Raw genomic sequence first — 26,669 nt, forward strand, 5'->3', positions numbered from 1 at the left:
CCATTCTCCAAGCTATAAAATTTAGGGTTCTATTCCCTCCCCCCCCCCCTTTGTCACCTCCACCCCATGATTCTCCAAGATTTCTTCACATGTTTTCTTCTTAACGCCACCATTTTCTTTTTCGACACCCTTTCACTACTTAAGTTGCACATAGTAAGTGTAACATCAATGAGAAATTGTGGCTGCACATGCTTTTACAACCAGCTTAACCAGCTCTATTGCACCAATTGCCAACATCTGTGTAAATGCCAACCACATCAAACACCATGTCAGAAGAAGAACTATTAGGAGTTCCGCTATTAACAAGAGCACATTTTAAATTTACTAGATTAGAGGTGTTATCTTATGGGGAAGTGTATACATGATATAATGACTATTAGGGGTTCCATTAAAAACAAAGGCACGTTATAAATTTACTGGATTAGAGGTGGTATTTTATGGTGAAATTTATGCATGATATGAATCCCTAACAATTGACCAGTTCTGAACTTCAGGAAATGCTAACAGAACACAATTGGTCATCAACTAATGAGTTCATCAATTTCTAATTTGTCTATGTCTAAAGATTGAAACCAGCTAACTTCAGGTAAATGCTAACAAAATATATGCCAAGGTTGAAACAACACAGCGACTAAATTGGGCAGGGCATTGAGATGATAAGATTCAAAGGTTTTAAGCTGTAATCTCAAGAACTGGACTGTAACATGTGGTTCAGCCACCATCAATCCATTGCATGTTTGTTCAACATCAGAGTCTTTTCACATAACTCACTATGAAATAATGGCAAAATTATAAGCCCACAAGCACCAGCTTTTGGGCTAACATACACCATACTTCCCCATGGATCCTTTCCTTCGCAGAAACACTTTCAAGGGGCAATGTACACAAACAGGTAGCAGACAAGAGACATGAGCAGAGGTATGCTTTTTGAGAACCTCTTGAAATCAACAAATATACAACTTGTTTATGGTCTTTACTAGTTGTCTGCAGATCGGACACCTGGGGTCTCTTCCTTCCTTCATCCTGCAGGAATTTAGCTTTGACATTAGTCATACACCACTTATGTTAAAGAGCACATCAAATATTGCTATATCTCTCTGCTTACCTTAGACCACAAGTATAACAAGTCGCACAATGTCCGCAAGGACTGAAAAAGCTGTCCCTGGATTTATCATAGCAAATCACGCAGTCATTTTGCTCTGCATTTCTGTTGTCCTGATTAACTAGTGAAACAGAGGTGCTATCTGTTTGATCATCGGAGTTGAAATTCTGATCACTAGTACTTTTTGCATGTGTGGATACAAGAGGACTGCACTCATGATCATTGTGTGCTGCAGGCGAAGATCTGCGTTTGTATGACAAACTAAATAGGACAGCGCACAGAGTAACACCTGGAAACCATGGGAAGTAGTCAATAAAACGTTGAATATTGCATTGAATAACACAAACTACAAATGCTTCAAAGGTCCATTACCATAAATTATGCAGTAGACTTCCCAACGTTGTCTGTAGGTAACCCGTACATGCCACACCTCCATCCCACCCTGCTTCAGACAGAGTGATCCATGCTCAAAGACACTACAAGATCAACTTCAAGCATTCTAAATACTCCAGAGAAAGCCTCATCTTTGTGATGAGCCAGCACACCTAGGATATGGTTTGCTTACAAGAGACAAGCTCCTGGCATTGTGGTTATCTACAGAAAAGCCAGGGTTCTGCTTTCTACCAGCAAACCTAGAACAATGATCCTAGCTGAGAATTCTGAAAATGCTCAAAATCTTGATTTTAGATTCTATACATTAAGCTCAGTTTGGAAAATGTACTAAATGGTCTAGTAGTCTAAGTTTAGTTTTGTGATGAAAAAGTCTTCATCCTAGCTATGACTTGCAGCCAACAGTCCCGAACTCTCTCTAAACTGCTAAGCATTCCCTATTGACATTTTCATAGGTTCCCAATTTGACATGACTCTGCCTTTTGAGGTCTTAAATGAGGAATATGTTTCATGGATAAGGAATATCTGAGATGACCTTTCTAGATCATAATTTGCTCAATAACGTTCAAGAACACCCCAAGTTTAAGACGAGAAATAGTACGACGACATCTTATAAGAATAGACTAGGACATAGTTAAGTGACACGAACTCACTGGTGATTGTTCTGGTGTGGTAACAAGGGCAGTGTTTGTACCCAGAAAGGAAAGCCTTACTGAGCAAAATTCCGTAAGATGGCACACACTAAAAGCACCATCTGTAATATATAATGTGCTATTTATGTGCATCAACAATTTTACCTGTACATATCAACAGCGATGAGAATCTTTATTTTGTAATGAATATGAAACAAAGCTTATAAATACAGACCACACCTGAACCTCCCTTTGCTGATGATTCCCAAATGCAAAGTAATAAGCATCATCTGAAGTTGCTTCAAATTCAAGACTGCTGTTGCCTACAAAGCCAGATTGACAAAAAGACCACGAGATTGAATTAAAAAGTCTCTACAGATGGGACTTCTTGGGATCTCATCTTATTTATAGTCACAAACCAGTTATCATTTTCTTTTTGCTAAAAGTTTAAGTCTCCCATGAGGCCACATTTTTTGTACACTGCTCAGCCTCAACCCAACCAGTTCAGTGTTCTTGTTCAAGCTATTCCAGGCTCTAGACATCAAAGTTACAGTAAACAATTGGATGATTCTTGGGGAGAAACATCACCCAAACAATCAAGTGTCGTATGGAGATGGGAAGTTTCAAAAGGACCAGGGTCTTGGCATGTAAAGTTTTTGTTGCGCCCAGAAACTCAGGCATTTACCTGTTTCTCTTCCTTATAGCAATCAGCAGGTCAAATATACGACAAAAGGTTGAAGGAAAAACTTTAGTCTACACACTTAGGTGAGCTTAGCAAACCTGTTGGTGAAACAAAGGTCCATAGTTCCACTTCATATTACTACTTGGATTTTGCAAGGTCTATGACAGGCCCTACATGGAAGGATACATTGCCATGCCCAATGAGATGTATGGCAGATGCCTCAAAATGCTGCTTCACAGTGCTATAATATGCCCAATTATCACCTCTTTCAGTCTCCGCACTGCAATCTCTCTGTCTTCAGGTCTTCTTTCTATCTGGCAAATTCTAAGAGCTAAGAGCTCTTCCTTGCTCATTCCTTCCTCCCATAGCAAAACACTCCATGTAGTAGCCAATGTCTCTATAGACATAATCAGCCTTTGTCCAACATAAGCTCTGCTGGCATGTATCCTCATTTAAGCTTCTCCCTTTAAAAAGAAGTTCCTTCCCTAAGTTCTCTTGGTTTGGAAGAACATAAGAAAGAAGGGGGTGCTCTCAATCTCAACAAAAAGTATGAGCTTATATTTTCCCACTAGTAAGTAGCCTTTGACCATTGTAGGGATGAAGTTTAGTATGAGTGAGTGTCAAAGTGGGTTGGCCCAATTCCATGTAGGGGTCATATGTCAAAAGTGTTATAGTCAAACCTTCATCAATGAGAGAATTAGTAGTGACCTACTTGACAATAGTCAATTGGATTCAAATAAAGACTATATGAATAATAGGGTCATCCTCAGGGTCCAGTAAAGAGATAGAGATAGTACATACATTAAAAAATTAATAGGAGTTTTGCATAGAGTTGGGTGAAGTCAATATATGATCATGAGCCTTCTACTCAAATTGCTCGTACCAAGTTTTTTCAGCCACCATGACCATGCTGACATGAACATTAGGAGGATGCATGGGGCATTCATGTAAGTAATGGCCTGGGGGGTAATACTTCTTGATATAGCTACCATTGAAGTACCCAATACCTTTCCCCTCCAAGGTCTCAAGCTCAACATTATTGGTCCCACTGATTTGACGAGTGTGAGACAGTCCTAGACTATGGAGTTTTAGTTTTTGCTTATGGCCCTTAAGAGAATACAAGAGCACCAAGTCATCTTTGTCAAAGGGTCATTGTTGCATATATCTATAAAGCTAGGCCTTACACTAGTGGGGGGCCTCTTTTGCAACAAGGAGGTCATGTGTGGCCAAGAGATGAGTTTCAGTGAGGCGTTCTAATTCCACAAGGTGATTGGTCCAAGCACTAGTGCCTTTTGAATGCTCCTATATTATGACATGAAGACTAGGGATGACACTATCCTATTTGATCAGGTGGTAGTACCTACACGGAATCTACACTGTAGAGTGAGCGAAACGCAATCCTCCTGGTAGTAGAGTATAGAAGGTAGTGCTAAAGATGAAGGATAGTTGTTGAGGGAGTGGAATGCAATCCTCATGTGCCGTCAGAGTCGAGGAAGAAGATCACGAACTACTATGGACAAGTAACTCCAGAAGATGCCGAATCACAATGCGGCATGACAAATGAAGAAATTTGACCCCAAATGGGCCAAGAATTGTAAAATGCAGCCCAGATGGAATAGCAGGTGCCTTCCGAAGATGGGCCCAATGCCAAGGAGTGCCTAGACAGCAAAACGCAGTCCAAAATGATGGCGCCCATAGTTGCATTCCATCCGCAAATGGAACCATCCCGTCCGATCTATCCAGTCCAGTCAGGTCCATCCATTCTGTCCAAGATCTGTCGTCTGGTCCGAACTGTACTTGCGTAGGTGACCGTTGCCTAGGGCCAAAACTGACCATTTCTATCCGTTTTTTTTCAAAATGTTTCCCTTGTGAAATTGTTTTGGACCTTTATAAACAGCCCCCTCCCACTTCAATCTTCACCCTCAACTTTCAAGCCTGCTGCCTTCTTCACTCAAGCTCCAAATACATCTCCCTCTCTTCTGCTTCCTTCTCTTTGTTGGGAATAAAGGGCCATCGGGCCTTTTATATGTGCACGGGTGTGAACACGCCCTTAGCACATTTGTAAAGGTACACTCGTCATTGTACCCAAGAACATTGTGTCGTGCTCACTCTCCACTCTACTCTACACTCTCTCTCTATCTCTTTGCTGTGAGAAAGCATTGTCTCGATCCTCGTGCTCTCTGTCATAACAAATTGGTATTAGAGCGGGCAAGGAGTACACGCTTCTCAAGGTATAATCAGGCGTGAGCTAGGTGAGCAAGCAACTGCCAAGTGGACAGTTGGCGGGTTGAAATCCAGGCGAGGACCAGGACCCAAGCGACCTTGCTAATGAACAGCCGCAACAACTAGCCAGCTGCTGCAGGCAACCTTGCTGCAGGCGACCAGGCCTAGGCGACACGCTACAGGTGAGGACCAAGCCCAAGCAACACGCAACCAGACTGCAAGCATCGCGAACAGTCGACAGGCTCCATGTGAGGCTCCAACGAGAAGACGGGTCCAACGTGTGGCGGCCGCCAATTGTACGGGCGTATCCCAGGTTGGCGGGTCAACGGACCCTCCCCCCCCCCACCAATCACGTTTTCTTTTTCCTTTGTTTTTACCCCTCTTTCCTGACGGGGGTTTCGCACATTGTAATTGCAGAAACTTGTGACATTTTGCCTCCGACATTTGGGGCTTTTCATGTACATGCAAAAATTGGGCTGAAATTTACCGAATTTCTTGACATTGATGCACGTTGGACCCCGTGCAATTTGGGGCTTTTGCTGTTTGGGCGAAATTTGTGCCCCATTTGGTCATTTTATGTACATGCGGGTTTAATTCCATGCAATTTGGACATCTAGCACTTGAAAAATTGGGGGTTTTGCTAAAATTCCTCTATTTCGGCAAAATTGGCCTATTCTATGTATATCAAAGACAGTGCAGATGTATGGTTGATGCTTTGAGCATAAAAATTTTGGGGCTTTTGACAGTGCGTGTCAATTTTTGTGCCCGTGGGTGCATGTACAACAGAAATTGCAGCTAAAATTTGGGACTTCTCATGTAATGTGGTGTATTTGTCCTTGGAACAGCTGTAATCAATTGTGGAGTGCTGTAGCACAAGGTTTGTGCTTCTGAAAACTTACTTGCAGGTCTGAAATTTCTGCTTTTACGTGGTTATTTATTGCTGGTTGGTACTTGTTTGTACCTTGGTCACTTGTGTGACAGTTTGGGCCTGCATTTGCTGAATTTTTTGGTCACATTTGGGCTGAAAATCATAGCTGGCAGCAGTTACAGCAGTAATCTCATGCAGATTAAGAAGATTGAAGGAGCATATAACTTTCTAGTTTGGCACAAACAGTGCTATAATATCCTGTTGCAGAAGAAGCAGGCAAAGCCGATTAAGACCAAAGGAGCAAAGCCCGCAGACATGGAACAGGAAGATTGGGATGAGTTAAATGAGCTTGCATGCTCAACCATCGAGCTATCAATTCCTGATGCCTTGCTATTCAACATTGAAGGTTTGGATTCTGCCTATGCTATTTGGACTCAACTGGAAGAACTATATGCACAGAAGAGTACCGCAAGCAAAGTTTATTGGCTGAAAAAGCCTATGGATTTGTGTATGAAAGAGGGTACAGCAATGTCTACTCACTTGAGTGAGTTTAACTCCATTTTCAGCCAGCTGGTTGCCTTGAAGTTCTTGATTGATGAAGAATTGAAGGCTACGTTCTTGCTTTGCACTCTGCCAGAGAGTTGGTATACATTCAGGACCGCTATGAGCAATTCTAATGTAATCCTTTTGTATGCTAATGTAGAGAGTGCTCTACTCATGGAAGAAATGAATTGGCACAACAATGCATCCAATAAGTCTTCCAATGCTTTGCATACTAGGGGCAGATCACAATAGAAAAGGCAAATTTGATAGCAAGGGACATAGTAAATCACGTGGTAAAGATGTTGAATGTCACAATTGTGGTAAGAAGGGTCACTTGAAACGTGATTGCTACAAATGGAAGAAAGAGAAAGGAAAGGGCAAGAAGACAGATGATAGCAAGGAAGAGAAGAAAGAGAGTCAACCCAAGAAGAGCAGTGTCAAAATTGAAGAGGTGAATGTAGTCACTCATGACAGTGACAGTGAGAATGACATCCTTTCGGTCTCTTCACACTTTGGTGCACATGCTTTACTTGCAGATACAGATGATGACATGCATATCTGCGTTCTCGATTCAGGTGCTTCCTTTCATATCACCCCTCATCGTGAGTGGTTCTTTGTCTATACAAGGGGCCGACATGGTGTTGTCCATCTTGGGGACAACTATGCATGTGACATTGCAGGTATTGGCAGTGTGCAATTGCAGTTTCAGCATGGTTTTCTCTTCACACTTTAGCACGTACGGCATGTACCTCAGCTCAAGAAGAGCTTGATTCAGTTGCTGAACACCTTCCAAAAACTGATTTTGCTGCAAAAAATATTGATTAAACCAAACTTGCAAATGGGCTAGGAGAGCCTTGAAAGCATGAACAGGCATTGAAAGGTTTGAGTGATTGGGGGAGGCAGAGGATGGGCAGGAGTGGAGCAAGAATCCTCTCTGGCATTACGACGAACCACAGTGACCCACGAATCCTCCTAAAGAGGCAAAATCTACCCACCCATAAGTGAAGCATGCTCCCCATCACCATGGGAAACGTCCTTCTTGCCTTCATTACGACCATGTTGGGAAAATTGCTAAGGATCAACCATGGGCTTCTAAATCGTCTGCTAAGGGAGGTGGTCTTGCATTTCCATATCTAGGTCCACAGGGCATTGCCCTACCTCCATATTTTTGTCACATTCTGAAATGAAATGGCCCAATTGGCCACATCTGAAACAATGTCCTGCAAAAGTACCCCATTTCAACTTATACACCAACCTTTGTAACCCTGGAACCTCAAAACGGGGCGAGGTTTCCTGTATCCCAAAGCATGCATGCCCTATTCCGATTGTGGGAAGCCAGTTGAGGTTCCACCAAAACCTCCCCAATAGTTCTCAAAACCAGAGGGAGGAGTCTCCAGAGATGCGCAGGGAAATTCACCACCTCTACCCAAATTGGGCATGCCTGTCTCAACACCTCCTGAAACTCAGCCATGGGCCTCCAAGGGACCACATGAACTAGCTGCCCATCCATAAACAAAGGAATGTGTTGCATAATAAGAGCCTGTACTTCTGCAGAACAAAAAAGTGTCAGAAGTGGAGCAGCGGTGGAAGCATGAACATGTGCTGAAATAAACTGCTGAAACACAAGACAAAAAGAGAAAAAGAAAAGAACACGATACAGATGAGAACTCAAATGTATGCACGGGAAATGGAATCCATATACCTGAACACGAGACAGTCGCATACAACAGTGAGTCACTGGCTGCGTGGGCACTGGCACTGGCTCCTCTCTCCATAGAGTCTGCAGATGGTGAAGATGATGTGTCTAACTGAGGAGGAGCCACTGAGTATAAATAGGCTGAAAAAGTGGGGAGCAATAATGTTGGTCGGACAGCATTAATGTTGGCCGACTGGTGCATAAAAATGCCCCAATGGCATAAAATGCCACACCAGAAAAATACCTAAAATACCTAATAAAAAATGCCCAGCCCAGATCAAGCTCAGACTCACACATGAGCTGACAAATACTCTGCTAACACCCTCTCTCAGATCATGAGTGATCTGATACAATACAATAGTACAATGAAAAGGGATCAGAAACTATACAACATAGAACCACCAAGTAGAACCATGGATACCCAAGTAGTGGGTGATCAAGCCACCACCAAGGTGCCTCGGAGAGAACCTGATGTCGATGTCGATCGTACCAAACACCTGAAAATAGAGAAGATCGTAGAATGTCTCTGTGTCCATCATCAATATCTCGCAGTAGCATACAAGACCATCCTGTCAAAAATGCCCCTGAACATAGGTGACCATGGATTCCCTGCCTTTGGCCCAGACCACCAAAGTGTCCCCTCATGTGAGCTCCAGACGAAAGCCTCCCGCTCTCTGTCAGATAACCAGCTCAGCATGAACCTGGATGTCAATCCCAGCTCCAGGATTTGATTCCGCCAGACTGAAGTTGATGCGTCAGGAACGCCCCTCTCTGGAACCTATGCATCTGTATAAAAGTATAGATGAGGCGCGGCTGCCCCATCTGAACACCCGCTCACACTCCCTCTCTGGCACAAGAGAGTCGTGAGGGATGACCTCATCACCACCACTAGAAAGCAGCCGAGGAAGGGGCCACCAAGCCCTTCCCACGATCCGAAGAAGAGGATCCCTTCCGCGCCTTGGACTTCACCTTGGTCGGAGGATCAGAGTCGGAGTCTGATGAAGGAGAGGACTCATCGGTAGAGTCAACATCCCGCTTCGTCTTCTGCTCCTCCTTCCTGGAAACCGCTAACTTCTTGCAGTCCTTCCGCAAATGTCCCTTCTTGCCACAGTGGTAACACTGGGCCTTCGACTTCTTCTTCCCGTCACCCCTCTCTGAAGCTACATAAGCCTCACCTCCATAATGTGCCGGAAGCCGCCCCTGTAATCTCAAGGATGCCTCATGCTCAAGAAGCATCGAGGTCATATGTGTAAAACTAACAGGAGTCGATGATGTCTGCGCCCGCAAAGCATTGGCCACTCCATCAAACTCCGGGGGGAGCTTGTAGAGGACCGTCCCGACAAGATGCGCCTCGGGAAGAGCAGATTGCATGTGCCGAAGCTGGTCCTGTACCTGCGTAACACGAAGAAGAAAAGACTGAATAGTATCTTTCACCTCAAACTTCATCTGCTGGAGCTGGCCATAAAGTGTAACGGCCCGCATAGTGGAAGGTGCCTCGTACATCTGCTGCAACTTCTGCCATACTTCAAGAGATGTCCTACAGGAGGTAACCGCCGGTAAGACCGCTTTAGAAATACACCGAAGCAACACCGAGTAAGCACGGGCATCGTCGGAGTCCCACGTGAGCACCGCTTCCTCATGGTTGTCCTCATCAAAGTCTTCAGGAAGAGGAAAAGGACGGAGAGATTGAGGATTAGCTCCACAGACGATGTACCATAACCGCTTCTGCACAAACCAAGCTTTCATGACAGCACTCCATGTGAGATAATCAGGTCCATGTAACTTATCATCAGTGGAAGTGCACGGAGGAGCCATATGGAGAGGATAAGAAGGGAAGTAGAGAAGAGATGGAATTTAGAGAGGAAACACAGCCAAAACACAAGCACAGACTACAGAAAATGAGAGTTCACATGCAATAGAACCCAAAATCTGATCAATAGAAGACAAAATCTGCTGCAGAAAGTCAAAAAATCAATCAAAAACTGCCAAAAACAGAGAAAACGGCCTGAAGTAACAGTCACTCAGCCACGAGAGATGCTGAATCAGCAAAACGCAGGCTGTAAACTGGAGAAAAACAGGTAGAAAACTGTCGCCAGCAACTGCAGATGAAAAACGCAAGCAGCAGAGGGTGCATAGGCAGCAGAGGGTGCGGAGGCAACAGGCGATGGCAAAACTGCAAAAAACGCAGACTGAAAACAGCCCCAAAACAGGTCGCCTGGCTGGGACAGCAGTCGTCTGATCAGCAAGGGTACAAAACAGTCCTGAAATCAGCAATAAAACACAGCAGAAACACAAATCCTGAAAACTGATACCATGTCAGAAGTGGAGCAGCAGTGGAAGCATGAACATGTGCTGAAATAAACTGCTGAAACACAAGACAAAAAGAGAAAAAGAAAAGAACACGATACAGATGAGAACTCAGATGTATGCACGGGAAATGGAATCCATATATCTAAACACGAGACAGTCGCATACAACAGTGAGTCACTGGCTGCGTGGGCACTGGCACTGGCTCCTCTCTCCACAGAGTCTGCAGATGGTGAAGATGATGTGTCTAACTGAGGAGGAGCCACTGAGTATAAATAGGCTGAAAAAGTGGGGAGCAATAATGCTGGTCGGACAGCATTAATGTTGGCCGACTGGTGCATAAAAATGCCCCAATGGCATAAAATGCCACACTAGAAAAATACCTAAAATACCTAATAAAAAATGCCCAGCCCAGATCAAGCTCAGACTCACACATGAGCTGACAAATACTCTGCTAACAAAAAGAACCTCAAAGAACCCCTTCAGGCCATCATAAATCTCTTCCATCAGGGGAATCTGCATACGCCCTGAAACATCTTCGGAGCACTGTTCAAAACTGACAAGCATGGACTGCAACCAAGCACGAATTCTGGTAATCAAAGGAGTCCTTCCAATAAAATAAAATATGGTTGCTCTCTCATGGAAAGCAGCTATCTGTTGTAAGACCAAGTCGGTTCCCATGACTACAACTACTTGATCCCCATCCGGTAGTGCGTTAGCTTTATCCTCATTACAATGGACATAATCTGACATAAGATGATTGGCAATGGCTAGCATGAACTGTAAAGATCCATCGGGTTGTGAACACGAAACATGAACCTCTGGCTGAGACAAATTCGGGCCCAAGACTGATTCTTCGACCGACATCCTACGACGTTTGCCCATCTTTTCACTATCCAACAACGGCCCGAGTTCATCAGCCGAGGAATCACCATCCGGATCGGCAAAGTCTTTGTCAATCCCTTGCCCAATCTTCTGATCGAGAAAGGCCATATCGAGGCCATTAGATTCCTGCAGATTTGCCATAGCAGAACCAGATTCCGAACACAGAATTCTCTCTCTCTCTCTCTCTCTCTCTCTCTCTCTCTCTCTCTCTCTCTCTACAGGGGCAGGTCTGCTCTCTTTATCGGTGCTGCACAGGGGCAGATTGCACGTGTAATAATGTCTGGTCCGCAGGCTCTGCATAAGGGCGCTCAAAGGATGCGCAGCAGACTGCCTGGACAGCAGGTCGGTTACTGCCTAGGTGCGTAAAGGCTGACCACGCAGAGGCACGGCAGAGCTGTCCCTTCTCCTTATGCAGGGACTGTGACTAAAGAGCACATCTGGGCACCAGACGAAATGCTGATCGCAGAGCAGAAGTGGTTGCAGAAGGCTGGAATGGGCCAGGCAGATGCACAGAAACACGGTACCCTGTTCTGACTGTACAGGAAGAGCAGGTCGAGGTGGAATGGCAGAAGCAAGAGACGAAGAGCACCGTCGAGCATGGGTTGCAACGAACCAAAAAGGCATGCGCACAGGAACGAAGGCGCAGACAACGCTGGGATTTAGCGTGGAGCCCCAAGGCAGTCCGGACTGCACAAACGAGAACAGGAGACGCACAGGCGACATGCGGAAAACCCTAAGCAGGGTCCCATTGCATCCCCACCATCACACTCACCATCCTCTCTCTCTCTCTCTCTCTCTCTCTCTCTCTCTTTTCATAATTCTCCCTTTTTTTTTTGTAAAAGGTAATTGTATTAATTACAAAAAAAGGTACAAGTTTACATGATTACAAGATACACGATGGCTCTAAGCCAACGTGTGTAACATCTCAATACGAAACCACAAAAGAGTTACACAAGTCATGGCAAAGACGCAAGGGAAATTGCCATATGCCAGGGAAGTAAGTCCTCCCGAGGGAGCAAGTCAGAGTGCCGAATGAGATCTATCTGCCAATGCAAGAGACCTTTAAGCTTGGCAATGTGTCCCGGAACATTAGAGGCCGAATCAAAAAGAAAGGCATTCCGAGTGGTCCAATTATGCCAACATCCCCAGTATCTAAGAAAGTGGAACAAGATCTTCATATGCAACTGTGCCAGTGTGGGGTATTTTGGGCGTACAAAAACCCAATCAAAAGGGCTTAGTGAGAAACCAACCACAGCTCGCCAAACCGCTGACAAGAGCGACCAGATATTCTTAGCGAGAGGGCAAGAAATAAATCGATGACGGGCCGATTCCACAGTAGTGGTGCAGAAGAAACAATTGCCGTTAGAGATTCGACGCTTGGAAAGGGCCGAGGCAAGAGAAAGACCACTAATCATCACCCTCCAAAGAAAGACCTTGCATTTGAAAGGTGTCTTGTTCAACCAGCCCTCCATCACCGTTGCCTTCCACCATGACTGAGATTTCTGCAATCCTCATACAATATTAGCTTTAGTAACCAGTCATTGATGATCTTTAATCACAAGATGGTACACCTGGTTAGCTGAGGCCTTTTCAAAATTCAACCGACCTGCAAGGTCCCAGTCCTGCCAAGGACGATCCATAGCAAGGGTAGGAAAGTGTTGCCTGCTCTGGAGCACTAACAAAAGCTGTTCCCATAAATCACAGTATCCACGAGGGATTCTGAAAAGCCTCCTGGCAGAACAAAACGATATGAAGACATTACGACTGGCAAGGGTGGCATCTGCAACTGAAGTCAAGCCCAAACGGGCCATGCAGTTAAATTTCAGTCTGAGTTCATGTTTGCCTTCCCATGAAAGTAATCTCGAGGCTGCCAACAATTCCAGTTGAAAAGAGTTAGTATGTAAGCGGTCCTCCGCTGGATGCCAACGCGCCTTCTGGAGCACCACTTTCCAGGAGCCGACCAAATGAACAAGCACAGATGAGGAAGGTCTAGAAAACCGAGAGTCAGCATTAAGAACATGCCACCAGGAGCTCTGAATTTGTGTATTACCATGCAGAAGGCCGCGGTCCTCGAGAAAATAACAGGCTATAATGGCCCACGGGTGATGATCCACACACATGGCACGAAAAAGAGACCAACGAAGTGCCAGCATATGAGTTTTGGCATCCAAAATAGCCCCACCACCCAGGCGTTTGGGGGTATATGTATGCAACCACGAAATCCACGAAATACTTGCATGCAATGAATCCTTCTTCCATAACATGAAACGAATGGGCCGAGTGAGAGCATTCAAAGTAGTAGGAGTCCAAGGCAGCAATGGCAAGAAATATGTGAGCATTGGCAGCATGATTGTCTGAGCCACTTTGAGGCGAACATGGAAGGGCCAAGCTTGCGACTTCCAATATAGAAACTTGGCTGCCAGCTTATGTGAAATCCACTCTAGTAGTTGCTTTGGCCGAACATCAACACCCAAAGGGTACCCAAGATGCCTGACAATGGAACCACGGGGAACAACCTGTCCCTGCCAGCCCAATGACTATAAATCGGACTCCATGCAATTGAGAATGGCTGATTTGAAAGCATTGATACGAAGACGAGAAGCATGACCAAAGAGCGTCCAAACATCTAATGCCTTGCGAATGTTGTCCTTGTCCGCACGCAAAATCATAAAGCTGTCATCAGCCAAAGATTGACTAATGAAATGCTGTCCAAAAGGAAGAGACAATCCGGCCAACTAAGTAGAAGTTGCCATCGAAGATAACATCGAAAGAACCGGATGAGTCGCCAGGGCAAAGAAAAGAGGACTCAAAGGGCAACCCTGTCTCACAAAGCGTGCAAGGACAAATGGCTCTGTAACACCACCATTTAGCATAACTCGCGAAGAAGCCGCAGTACTAATGGTGTAGATCAAGCGGGACATCCGAGTACCAAAGCCCATAGTAGACATAAGTTCCGCAATGAAAGACCAGTCTAAATAGTCAAAAGCCTTTTCCAGATCCAATTGAATCAATACCACTTCCTAACTAGAGTGCCTTGCATAGTCAATAGCCATTTGCACATTTAAGATATTATGCAGAATGTTGCGGCCCTTAATGAAACCATATTGAAGAGGATGCACAATGGCCGGAAGATGCTTGTGGAGCCGATTCACCAGCACTTTGGAAAAGATTTTATACATCGAACCCATCAAAGAAATTGGTCTCCAATGTTGCAACATTGACGGCGAAGGAACCTTTGGAAGCAGTTTGATAAGACCTTCTTTCCATGAGGAAGGCATGCACCCTGTTTCCCAAACCTGCAGAAACATAGCCATCAATGGCTTCACCAGTTGGGTAGCAGAACTCTCAAAGAATTCATTGGTGAGACCATCCCAACCGGGACTTTTATCCTTAGGCAGGCATAACAAAACATCCATAACCTCCTCACAAATATCTGTCTCCAAAGTAGTTTGCATATCAAGTGGAACCTGATGGCGGACCAGATCATAGAAGACTGAGCGTGCATGCGTAACCTGGTCAAAAGGTGGCGGAGAAGAACCAAGAAGATCTAGAAAATAATTCCTGCACATATTGACAATAGTCTGAGAATCAGTGACCATTCGACCTTCTGAATCCTGGAATCTAGTCATATTTTCTCGAGCAAGAGAGGCATGCAAAGCACGAAAGAACTTATGAGTCTGACAAGCATTATCTTGAAAACTCTCAGTCAAATTTTGCAATTTGGCCTGCTGATAAGATTTCAACTGAAACTCTTTGATAAGATCAGCCAAACGCATCGCCAGTGACAGCAGAAATTCACCATCTGGAGTGTCCACCAGCAAAGAATGAACCAAAGCAAGTAAGTCCGTTGCGTGTCGACGCCGCCGACAAAGAGAGGCATGATGGATCCCATACTGCCGAGCAACCCGCTGCACATTAGAGAACAATCGTTCAAAGGAAGTAGTGCCCTCAAAGGCGAAGTCCAATAAAAATCTATCAATCAATTGCTGCATATAGCCCTGAAAGATTGAATGCTTCAAATAAGACGAGTTGAAACGTAAAGGGAGTCTATCCAGCAATTGCATAAAAGGTGCAATGGGTTGTGCAAGTATCTCAAGCTGGAGAGGGAAATGGTCCGACAAGGTATATTGCTACAAGACTTTCATTTCCACCATCTCAGGAAGAAAATCATCATCCTACATTATGTACATTCGGTCCAACCGCGACCATGTAGTTGCATACTGCGCCAAATGGAAAGTAAACCCTGTAGAAGAAGGGTGTAGCCAAGACCATAGATCTTCCTTAAGTACCGCAAGAGCAAAGGCATTCCACACCCGACTTTCCGGAGCGTCCATCACCGAATGCCCTGAAGTGGACTGTGAAGAATCAACACACATATTAAAATCCCCCATCAAAAAACCCCGTCTGCGAAGTGACAAGGAGGTCTGCAAAGTATTCCAAAGATTCCAGCAGGATAAAGGGTCATTCGGAGCATAGAGGCCCAGCAACCATAAGATCTCTCCTTCAAATAAAACTTCAATTACCACAAAGCAGCCATGTATATCATTTTTAATAAGAACAGGCTGATATTTCTCATGTACAATCATAAGCACACCAGAATAATGCATGGCGTGTGTCCCTGCATAAAATAAGCGAAACCCATGGCAATCCACAACTTTTCCTGCTTCACCGTGACTCTTGTGCTCAACCGCACACAAGACATCCCACTGATTCTCATGCAATACAATCCGCATGGCATGTTGCTTATGGCGAGAACAAATGCCTCGCACATTCCACGTGGCTATCTTCATGTGTATTCAAAAAAGAAAATCAGGAACGAGACACCGCTTGCCTCGATTTAACCTTTTCTGCTAGAATGTCAAGGACACCCTCATCCAAAAAATCAGCTAACACTGCAAAAGAGTTCTGACGGCCAGCTTTAGAGATAGACGGAGTATCCACTGTCTTGGAGATGGAACGGGGATAACGACGATCCCATGGTATAATCACATTACATCTAGTATCAAAAGCCAACTTAGCGGGTGGGCCCTTTGGACCGTCTGTATATACTTTCCTAGTAGCCTGATTATGGGGAGCAGAAGAAACCATAGTACGCGCAGCCTACTCATATACATGTGCATGGAATTTTGTGAAACATTAGGCCCAGTATCCGCCAGGCCAACATCAAACTTTTTACCTTTTTTGGAACGTGCCTCTACCCAATCATTGCCACGGGAATCCAAACCCGAAACAGGCTGTTTACCTTTATCCAAAACTTTAGGTGGTTGGATTGCCTCCTGTGACGGAGCATCAAGCACCATGTCTTCCATAGGCAGCACAACATACTCATCATCTGCAGACGGTTGCTTCTCTGGGCATTCGGCCATAAAATGCCCCAATTTTCCACACGAAAAGCAATCTCCTGCAAAGTTACCCCATTTCAAACGAAAGTGCAAAGGATGCATGCCAAAGCAATTAAGACGAAGCCCCGCAGGCCTTTTCCTAGCAATGTCCCATAACATACACAAACGGTTACGATTCATGGCCCTTAGGCTCGGGGGGTCCAGAACAGTTCCCACAACGGCCATGGCATCCTTTAACAATGGCCAATAGACAGCCGGGCAATTTTCCACTTCAACCCACACCGGGCATTCACATTGAAGCAGGCACTGAAAGTCTGCCATCGGGCACCATGGCACAACATGGACCAAACGGCAATCAAAGAACAATGGCAGTTTAGACAAGAGATCAGCCCGATGCTTCTCAGATTTCAACAGCACCTCATAGAAGCCTCGAGGCCCAACAAAAATCTCCTCAACACACTCCCCTTGTAGTAAATGGTGCAACCACTGGCGAGTATGGAAAAGCATTGGGATCTTGCCAGTGAAGAAGAGTATAACAGCACGGTCATGAAACACCGAAAACAAGTGCAAGACATTTTTTGGGTCCACCGTGGCTTCCAGAACATCTTCAGTTCCAGAGTCAGAAAAAGCTTCATGATTATGTTGGACATAATCACCAAGCAGAGTGTTGGCAAACTCCAGCAAATGCTCCCAGTCAATATCCTGTGAATCCACAAAATCAGAGGCAACCTGAGCATAAGAACGTTCCTGATGACCCATTGTCTCTTCTGAAGTATGCTTGGAGCGTTTGCCCGCAGGCTAAAAGTCAGGACCAGGAGGCATCTCCTCTGTGCATGCAACCATATCCTCTAGTTCCTCTGTATCAGAATCCGAACCAAGGGCTGCCACCGTTTGGTCGATAAAAGCCATATCTAGACCAGCCATGCTTCTCCCCTCTCTCTCTCTCTCTCTCTCTCTCTCTCTCTCTCTCTCTCTCTCTCTCTCTCTCTCTCTCTCTCTCTCTCTCTCTCTCTCTCGCTCGCTGTACAGGGGCAGGTCAGCTCTGTACTCTGTGCAGAGTCACAGTCGCGTGCTCCCCGATTATATGTCTCTCTCTCTCACGGCACAACAAGATGCGCTATGCAAGCACCCACCGGCAGCAGACAGAGTACGGATGGCAAACAAGGCAACAGCTGGGGCGGACTGGTTAGCAGGATAGCTGGCGAAGCTTGTCGAAGAGACCTGGTGTGCAACACGTGAGCAGTGTAGAAGCGACTACTTGACGAAGGCAGTCGGGCACAGAACCAGACATCAACGGTGTCGCAGCGAACAAGCGATCAGGCGACGGGGTGCAGCGAGCAGGCGACGGTTCAGGTCCAAGAGTCAACGGGAAGGGGGCGCAAACCGTCGACAGGTAGGTCAACCAGGGTTCGACGCCGACGGCAGGGGCAGGAAGCACGTCACCAAGTCACGGGGGCGCCAGGTCCGCCATTGCTAGGGCTCTCTTCGTAACTCTCCCTCTCTCCCTCCCTCCCTCCCTCCCTCTCTCTCTCTCTCTCTCTCTCTCTCTCTCTCTCTCTCTCTCTCTCTCTCTATCTCTCTCGTGAAAATAATTGAATTAAGTAGTAAATATTTTACATCAAACGATCAGGTCGGCTTAGAACAAACAGAAAAAAACAGTCATGAAGGATAGTCTACATAGACTCTAACACAGAACTATCACACTGAAAGCACAACTGGTGTGGAGCGAACAGTGTCCAGCCAAGGAGTAGCAATATCAGGAAGAACCAAGTCAACAGACACCATAGAGGTGATTTGCCACAACAGTAAACCCCGGATTCGGGCCACATGACTATGAATCCCAAATACAGAATCAAAAATGAAGACATTCCGAGTTTGCCAAATATGCCACAAGGCTGTCCATCTGAGGAAATGGAAAAGGCAAGAATAATCTGAACTCAAAGAGGTCATGGAGGTCATCTTCCCCAAAATCACGAACGAGCTGAAATCCGGTGACAAGTCAACGAGGACCAAACTCGGAACACAAAACTCCACATATGTCTTGCAACAGGGCAGGAGACAAAAAGATGAAGCACTGTCTCATCACAGGTAGTATAGAAAATGCATCGCCCAATAGAGATCTTACAAGCATGCAACACATTCCCAATAGGAAGTGCCCCAATAAGAAGCCTCCACATAAACACTTTTCCCTGCTACGGAACCTTAGATTTCTAGAGCTGGATGAATTTGTCCTGCCACTTCTTTTTGCTTTCCTGACTGCACCATACTTTATTTGCCTTGACCATGACCCATCACTTGGCCTCGGCCCTCTACCATCTCATGATGTATCTGATTGGCCGATCTTTTCTCGAAATCATCAAGAATCACAAATATCCAATCACGCCAGGGAGATAAGAGCTGTAATGTAGGCAAAGGATAGTAGCTCGTAATTTTGTCCTGTATGGCCGTCCAAATAACATGATACCCTCTAGGCACCCGAAAGTACCGGCGAATGCGCCGAAATGAATAAAGGCGGGCCTGTCCCGGAATGAAACCAGGCCAATACTTCGCCTGGGAGAGAATTCTCCTCCTTGTGAGAATCTGGGGGGCGCCAAACCGAGAAACGTAACATCGCCTGCCAAGATGCGATCATATGGGAAAGGAGAAAAGACTGAGAGACCTCAATAGATCTTGTGGAGTTAAGCACATATGCCACCAAGAAGTATGAATTCCGTGTTACCATGAGAAATGCCAGTCTTTTCTATAAAACATTTAGCTATATCTATCCAAGGATGAGTCTGTAGACAAAGAGCCTATAGAAGAGCTAATCTCAAAGCAACCATATGAAAATTAACATCCAATAGAGCTGCTCCCCCCATCCTTTTAGGAGTAGTCACGTGCTGCTATGAAATCCACACTTGACCCAGGCGATTACCTTTCTTCTTCCATAACATGAATCGGATCGGCTAGACCAATTCCAGAAGGGACTTCTTAGTCCAACGAAGCAAAGGCAAGAAAAACGAAATCATATTGATCATAATGCATTGTGCAACTTTAAGTCTCACATGGAGAGGCCAAACTTCTGACTTCCAGTACATAAACTGGTCATGAATACGAGATGCCATCCAATCCAACAAGGTGCGGGGAGCCACCCCCACCCCAATAGGATAACCCAAATGTCTAGTTATATTCCCCTTGGAAATCACAATATCATTCCAACCCAAAGCCTGCAAATCATTTTCCATACAAGAGAGCAGAGTGGATTTTTTAGCATTAATATGGAGTCCTAATGCCATAGCAAAAAGTTTCCACGCGACCATTGTCTGATTAACATTGGAACGATTAGCCTTAAGAAACATAAAGGAATCATTTGCCAACGATTGACCCACAAATTGGGGCCCACTGGGAAAAGACAACCCAACTATCTCACCTTGATTGGCCAATTTATCCAACAAAGAAAGCATCAGGTGAGTAATTAATGCAAACAACAAAGGGTTGAGAGGGCAGCCTTGACGGAGAGAGCGGGATAACGTAATTTCATCAGTGATGCCTCCATTAAGCACAATACGGGCCATTGTCCCCTAACCAATAGTATCCACAAGAGAAACCATACATGGCCCAAAACCCATGGTGAACATCAACTGCCTCAAGAAAGACCAACTTACATGATCAAATGCCTTTTCAATATCAAGTTGAAGCATGACCACCTACTGGCCTAAAGCTTTTGCAAAGTCAATCCCCACTTGAACATTCAAAATGTTATGCATTATTTTCCAACCCTTCATGAAACCGTATTGCCGAGGATGAACCAAATGTGAAAATACTTTCTGCAATCTGTTGGCAATGATTTTTTAGAAGATTTTATATAGCGAGCCCATAACAAAAATGGGTCTCCATCGTTTCAAAGTAGGAGAGGGAACTTTGGGCAATAACCGAATGACTGCAATCTTCTAGTTTGAAGGCATGACACCGGAATTCCAAACTTGTTAACACAGGCGAGTCAACGGGTCCTTAAGTTGCTCAACATTGGTTGAAAACAACTCATTAGAAAGCCTATCCCAACCAAGACTTTTTCTTTTTGGCAAATGGGAGAGAACCTCTTCCACTTCATCCTCTGAAATATCCGCCTCCATTAAGGCTACCCATTCTGGCTTAACCTGATTTCTAACCAGATCACAAATGTATCTGCGAGCAGAGTGAACAGCGTCCGACAAACTCTCTTGAGGGCCCAACAATGATTTGTAAAAATCTACACACATCTAAATGATGGGTGCAAGTTCTATCACCATAACACCTTGTTCATTCTTTAGACACACAATATTTTCTCGGGCATATTTCTAATGTAATCTAGCAAAGAATTGGTGAGATTGACAGTTGTTATCGTGCAAAGGCTCTGCTCTAGACAGCAATTTGAATTTAGCATATTCATATCCTTGTAAAGATTGGACTCGGCCTTTCAACCATTCAATGCATGTCAGCAAGTCATCTGTAGTATCCCCCAACTGACATAAAGACAAAGAATGGGCCAACAAAGATTGTGCATGCAGCATTTCAGCGCATAAAATGGAACAAAGCTGGCAACGTTCACGAGAAGTAGGAGCATAGACACCCACCAACCATAAAACTTCTCCCTCATATTGGATTTCCATAATCATGAATCTTCCTCGACGATCCTGAGAAATAAAAAATGGTTGCAATAATGATCTAATGGCAACCATTACTCCAAATTTATGTGGAACACACCCACTATAGAAAACCAAGTAATCCTTATATACATAAGATGATCCTACCAAAGCATATTGTTTATGCTCCACGGCACATAGAACATCCCAATTACCGGCTAACACAACTTTCCACAACCGATACTGCTTAGTGTCCAAAGAGATACCTTTAACATTCCATAACGCAATTCTCATGATGGAATACAGAAAAGAAAACTATTGGATCCCCACCTTCCCTTTCCCTCGCTGCCTGAAATCTTTCCATCTCGCTTCGAATCACATCAACCAGATTTGCCCTTTGCAAACTAGCAATCGAAATACAAGAAGGAAACTGCTATTGCTGGTGGGCACGAAAACCATCCCGATGAGGCACCATTCTCCCTCGCAAGTCAAAATGCAAAATAGTATCAGAGACCCTTTTTTCATTACCACCAACTGCAGATCAAGGATTCATATAGAATTCCCTACCTCGGCATTGAAATGTCTAGGTAATAGTCTTGGGAGCTGAGTGAATAGGAGTAGACCGAGGCTCCTGTCTAGCATTACAGTGAACCACCGAAACCCAGGAGTTATCCTAGAAGACAAGTTTTGGCCCCCCAAGGGCGAAGCATGCTGATTTCCAGCTTGAGAAGCAGCCTTCTTTCCATCTAGTTGTCCCTGCTGGACAATATGCTCAGAAGCAACTTCAGGCTCCTGAGCTACCTGCTGCAGAGGATGGTCATGCATATCCAAATCATGATCCAAAGGCGGCTGCATTACCTCATGGCTTCTATCACATTCTGAAATAAAATGTCCCAATTGTCCACACCTGAAACAATGTCCTGCAAATGTGCCCCATTTGAGCTCATAGACCAAAGTTTGCAACCCCGAAACCTAAAAATGAACTTTATTTAGGCGAGGTTTCCCTATATCCCAAAGCATGCATGCCCTATTCCTGTTACGAGAGGCCAATCGAGGCTCCACCAACACCGCTCCAAGAGATCTCAACACAAAGGGAAGAAGTCGCCAAAGATGGGCAGGGAAATCCACCACCTCGACCCAAATTATGTTGGAAAATGACAGCCAGCTATGGAGAGAGAGAGAGGAGAGAAAATGACAAGAGAGTGAGCTGAAGCAAAAAGAGTAGAGTGTACTTGCTAGAATGAAAGATAGAGTGAAAGTACAACTTATGTTTAGGTCGCGCGCGGAGAACGATACACTAAGAAACAAAATTTCAAAATCAGTCGTTCTCTTTTCTCCCTCTATGTCCTCTAATGCTAATGCTGAGGAGTGATGAGCAATCCTCATTGGAGATTAATTGCGGGTTTGATGTTGCCCAAAAATTCAATTGTTAAAACTGGAAACTCAACAATGGTGGTAAGCCTATTTTTAATAGAAATTTGAATCCTCTTAGACAATTCGCAGTGCAAAGCTTGTTCATATGTAACGAGAGTTTGTTTGAAGCCTAGCTCTAATGTGTTTGAGAACTTTGTAGCATAAAATTAAGAAACCATATTTGTAATCATGAGTTATTAATTTCCAAAAACCTAAAATGCGTGTTTTTAAAGGAAAATTGATGTTGTTCTTAGTTTTAGAGAATCGAACCTTATTTACATGGGATACAATTAAATATGAAGATGGATCAGAGTGTAATGTAATTCTGGCATTTTTTGGCTGGTTGACTTTAATTTTTAGGCCATCGTGATGCTGCCAATGCATTATTAGGGATCATTTTTGCCTATTTATTTTAATCCCCCTCCTCCACAATCATTCATTCACTTACAGTCTTCTAGAGCAAGTCCTATTGAAGAGAAGGAGCCAGTGCTAGTTCTCACACAGCCAGTGCCTCACTATTATACGGGACTATCTCATGTTTGATATTTGGATTCCATTTCCCAAACATTCTTCTAAGTTCTTCTCTGCAATGTCCTTCTCTCTTTCTTTTCTCTTGTGTTGTGCAGTCTATTACAGCAGTCTTCTATGCTTCCATTGCTGCACCCACTACTAACACTTTCATGCATGAAGCATCCAAAATTCTCATAGTTAAGCTCTATGATTCAAGAGTAGGCTTCCCCTTTGATGATATTCCTTTCACATAAATATCTCTACCTAACAGTATGCTGCAGAGCAATAATGTGCACTTCTTTGGCACTAAAGTTCATATTACCACTACTCACATTATTCTTAACGGAAGGAGCAAAACTCTTACCAAGAACAGCTCTCCATGTTAATACAGCATCAGATTCACTTGGATTATCAATCCAAGAATGCAGATTTCTCTGTCCTGCATGTATTGCAACATATGATCCAGCATCACAGCCCATTTACCAACACATGCTCCTAGAAATATTTCAGAAGATAAATATATATCGGGAGATGAAGAATACCTTGAATTATAACAAATACAAGCCCATGGTATGATTCTGGACCAATAAGTTCATTGTGAATCTTGGACCCCTTATTAAGCCACAATGCCCACTCCTGTTCACAGATCCAAAGTTTGTAACTGGCCTAGGAATGATACTAATGTTGCCAAAGGACAAGAAAACTAGCCCACTAACATGGTGATGATGTCCAAGTATCTTAATGTTGTGCTCTTCTGTCCGTTGAAATGAACTGCCTAAAGCCGGAGGTTTGGCAAACCCATAAAGATCGGCCCCTTGACTTAGCATAGAGCCTCTCACCTTGCACACCAAGGAAAAGAATCAGTTTTCTCATTACTGTATCATTTCATGGCAGTCAATAAGGTAAGGCACCAAAGAAGCTTCCAAGCATACCAGAATAGCCTTCACAAATAGAGAGTTTGCCTTCAAAATCACTGAGCTTTGCTGGCCCATCTCCAAACTTTGATCTCCATATAAACTGAAAGGCAACCATAATGATCCTGTTACAAACAACCAGGCAAAGAAAAAAAAAACTCACTGCACAGTGCCTCTGTTAGGTTAACAATTTCAACAAATAAAGTTAGGAGCAATCACAACATAATGTCTCAGCAGGGACCTCTAAATTACACTAAAACTCATGCATCCACGAAAGCAGACTTCAACTTGGACCAATCTATAAAAAGTCAACCTCTGTTACGGTCACACTTGCTGACAATGATGGCTAAGCCCATTGTAAATGCTTGGATACCGTCTACAGGGACATTTATAACAGAATGAGACCATTTTGCTAAGGTTCTGTGGAGGAAGACGCATAGTCACATGAGAGGCAAATCGGTAATGCAGAAATCTCCCTCAAAATTGTAGATCAACAGGAGCCGTGATGAGCATTGCATTGTTCAAAAATAATTTTAAAATCTTAAATCAATAAGCATCGTGACAAGCATTGCAGTTGTTGCATTGTTCAAGGATTATTATAAATTCTTAAATTAATAAGCATCAAGATAAGGCATCGCAATGTTCAACAACAAAAAGAAAATGTTAAATCCACCGGTCTTGCATCAAGCATTGCGTTGTTTAACAAGGAAAGAAATCTTAAACCAAGATAAACATTACATTGTTTAACAACAGGTAAAAGTTTTAAATCAATAGGCATGATTAGCATTGCATTGGTCGACAGAGAATGAAGATCAGACATGACAGGTTACAAAAGCATTGGATTGTTGAACAACAATCGCACGGCAACCTTCTTTAGAGAACGTATCGGATTGACAGAAATAGCTATATTACCGAGAACCAGAACCGCGACAAAGAAGTAAGCGCCATGGCGATCTTGCGAATTTCGACCTGGTGATGAAAGAGAAGATCTTGTCCACCGGGGGCTGTCGCTCGCGAATCGATGGCGGGTGTCGTGAAAGGAGTCCGATGTCCCACGGTTGTTGCTGCTGCTGCCGCCGCCAAAGGCGCCTGAGCTTCCTTCACTGCTGAAAGGAGAGCTTGCAAACCGACTAGACTTCATTGGTCGCCTTGACATTCTACTGGGAAGCTTCGCACTTTTTGTCTTAAATTTCTCTTCTCTCTCTCTCTCCCTCTCTTCCTTTTTCTTTTTCCTTCTCTGTCCCTCTGCTCTTTTTTCTCCCTCCCCTCAAATGGAGTTGGTCTTTGAAATAGTATGAGTATCCAATACTAAGTTTTAATAGCTTAATAAGAACTTTGGATGCATCTAAATACATGCAAGGACTTATCTTGAGTGGTATAATTGTCCAAGCCTTAAAATATCAAAAAGTGACATGTTTATAGAAAGGTAGCATTTATGACTATTCTAGGGAGAATTTCAAAACTCTACCCGCATTAACTTGTCAATCAAGTTTTCTTACTTTGTTTTGAGTACTAAGAGGACTTATTTCGAGTTTATATGACAAAATTATGGCCAAAATAAGTTGCAGCTGGCTCAAGGCCTACACAAAAATGAACTCAATAAAAGCACTAGAGTAAACAAGGCAAAGCAACAAACCCTATAAAGACTCCTTGTCATTTGTCAGTATTGCATATCAGTTTATGAAATCCAAGCAACAAATGACCTCCTACATGTGATCGATTAATATAATGTAGACGATCATTCATAAGACTTTCATGCATTGTGACCTATAATCTCATAAAATTTAGGCAAATCATATCTTGTATGCATACAAATTAAATATATGGAAATAAATGGTTTTCTTACGGTTTTCCTTCACTAAACCTGTAGCCACATGAAAACATCTAATAGAAGTTCTACAAGAAGATTCATGTTTTCTCTTGGTAGTGCAACAATTACTTGAAGTAGCAAATAACAATCTAGGGTTGCTTTATTGGGTATATAGGTCGAGTAAAGAGGTGCTACTATGGCATCATGCGAGGTAGTATGGTTGCAAAAGTTATTGGGTGATTTGGATGTATAAGAAGATGGTCCATTTGTCATTCACTATGATTATATGAGCAGTATATAGTTGATTAGGAATTGAGTGTTCCGTGCCACAAGAAAAGACATTGAGGTACCTTACCATTTTGTGAGAGAGAAGATACTTAAAGGTGAGATCAACTTGGTATATGTCATCACATAACATCAAGTAGCTGTCATTTTCATGAAGGCATTGGGTAAAGAGAAGCTTCAAGGATTTCAAAGCTTACTTCGAGTTCTAGAGAAGTAGTTGAGCTTGAGGGAAAGTGTTAAGATGGCAAGGTTAACACATTCAGACATTGATGATGGACCACCTAGTTAGATGGGTCTAAATATCTATACTTAGTACATTGGTGGTCATTATGATCCTCACATGGCCACTAACTCATCACTTATTGTATTTGGTTAGTAACACCTACCTACAATTGGCATAATTGTTGTGCTAATCTATTAGTATAGTTAATTATGCAATATATGACTTAGTACTAATTGATTAGTA

General features: G+C 43.8%; 1 protein-coding gene across 4 annotated transcripts; it reads right to left on the reverse strand.

Annotated features, from left to right (window-relative positions):
- Positions 1-63: 63 nt before the first annotated feature.
- On the reverse strand, positions 64-25,368 carry LOC148036472 (E3 ubiquitin-protein ligase APD2-like). Of its 4 annotated transcripts, none has more exons than XM_087678459.1 (10): positions 25,021-25,367; positions 24,127-24,233; positions 23,911-24,033; positions 23,737-23,830; positions 23,559-23,633; positions 2,365-2,447; positions 2,146-2,289; positions 1,475-1,544; positions 1,106-1,391; positions 64-1,023 (listed from the first exon to the last, which is right to left on the reverse strand). In XM_087678459.1, the coding sequence occupies exons 1-10, from the start codon at positions 25,262-25,264 to the stop codon at positions 945-947; spliced, it is 1,305 nt and encodes a 434-aa protein (XP_087534585.1). In that variant the 5' UTR covers positions 25,265-25,367; the 3' UTR covers positions 64-944. The 4 variants fall into 4 exon arrangements, with proteins under 4 accessions (XP_087534585.1, XP_087534588.1, XP_087534587.1 ...); XM_087678462.1 differs by having other exon boundaries at positions 24,127-24,211; positions 25,078-25,366; XM_087678461.1 differs by having other exon boundaries at positions 24,127-24,211; positions 25,021-25,366.
- Positions 25,369-26,669: the final 1,301 nt, after the last annotated feature.

The sequence above is a fragment of the Lygodium microphyllum genome, chromosome 5, assembly GCF_053477565.2.
Source record: "Lygodium microphyllum isolate KBCC chromosome 5, Lygodium_microphyllum_v1.1.10, whole genome shotgun sequence".
In the NCBI taxonomy this organism is placed as follows: domain Eukaryota; kingdom Viridiplantae; phylum Streptophyta; class Polypodiopsida; order Schizaeales; family Lygodiaceae; genus Lygodium; species Lygodium microphyllum.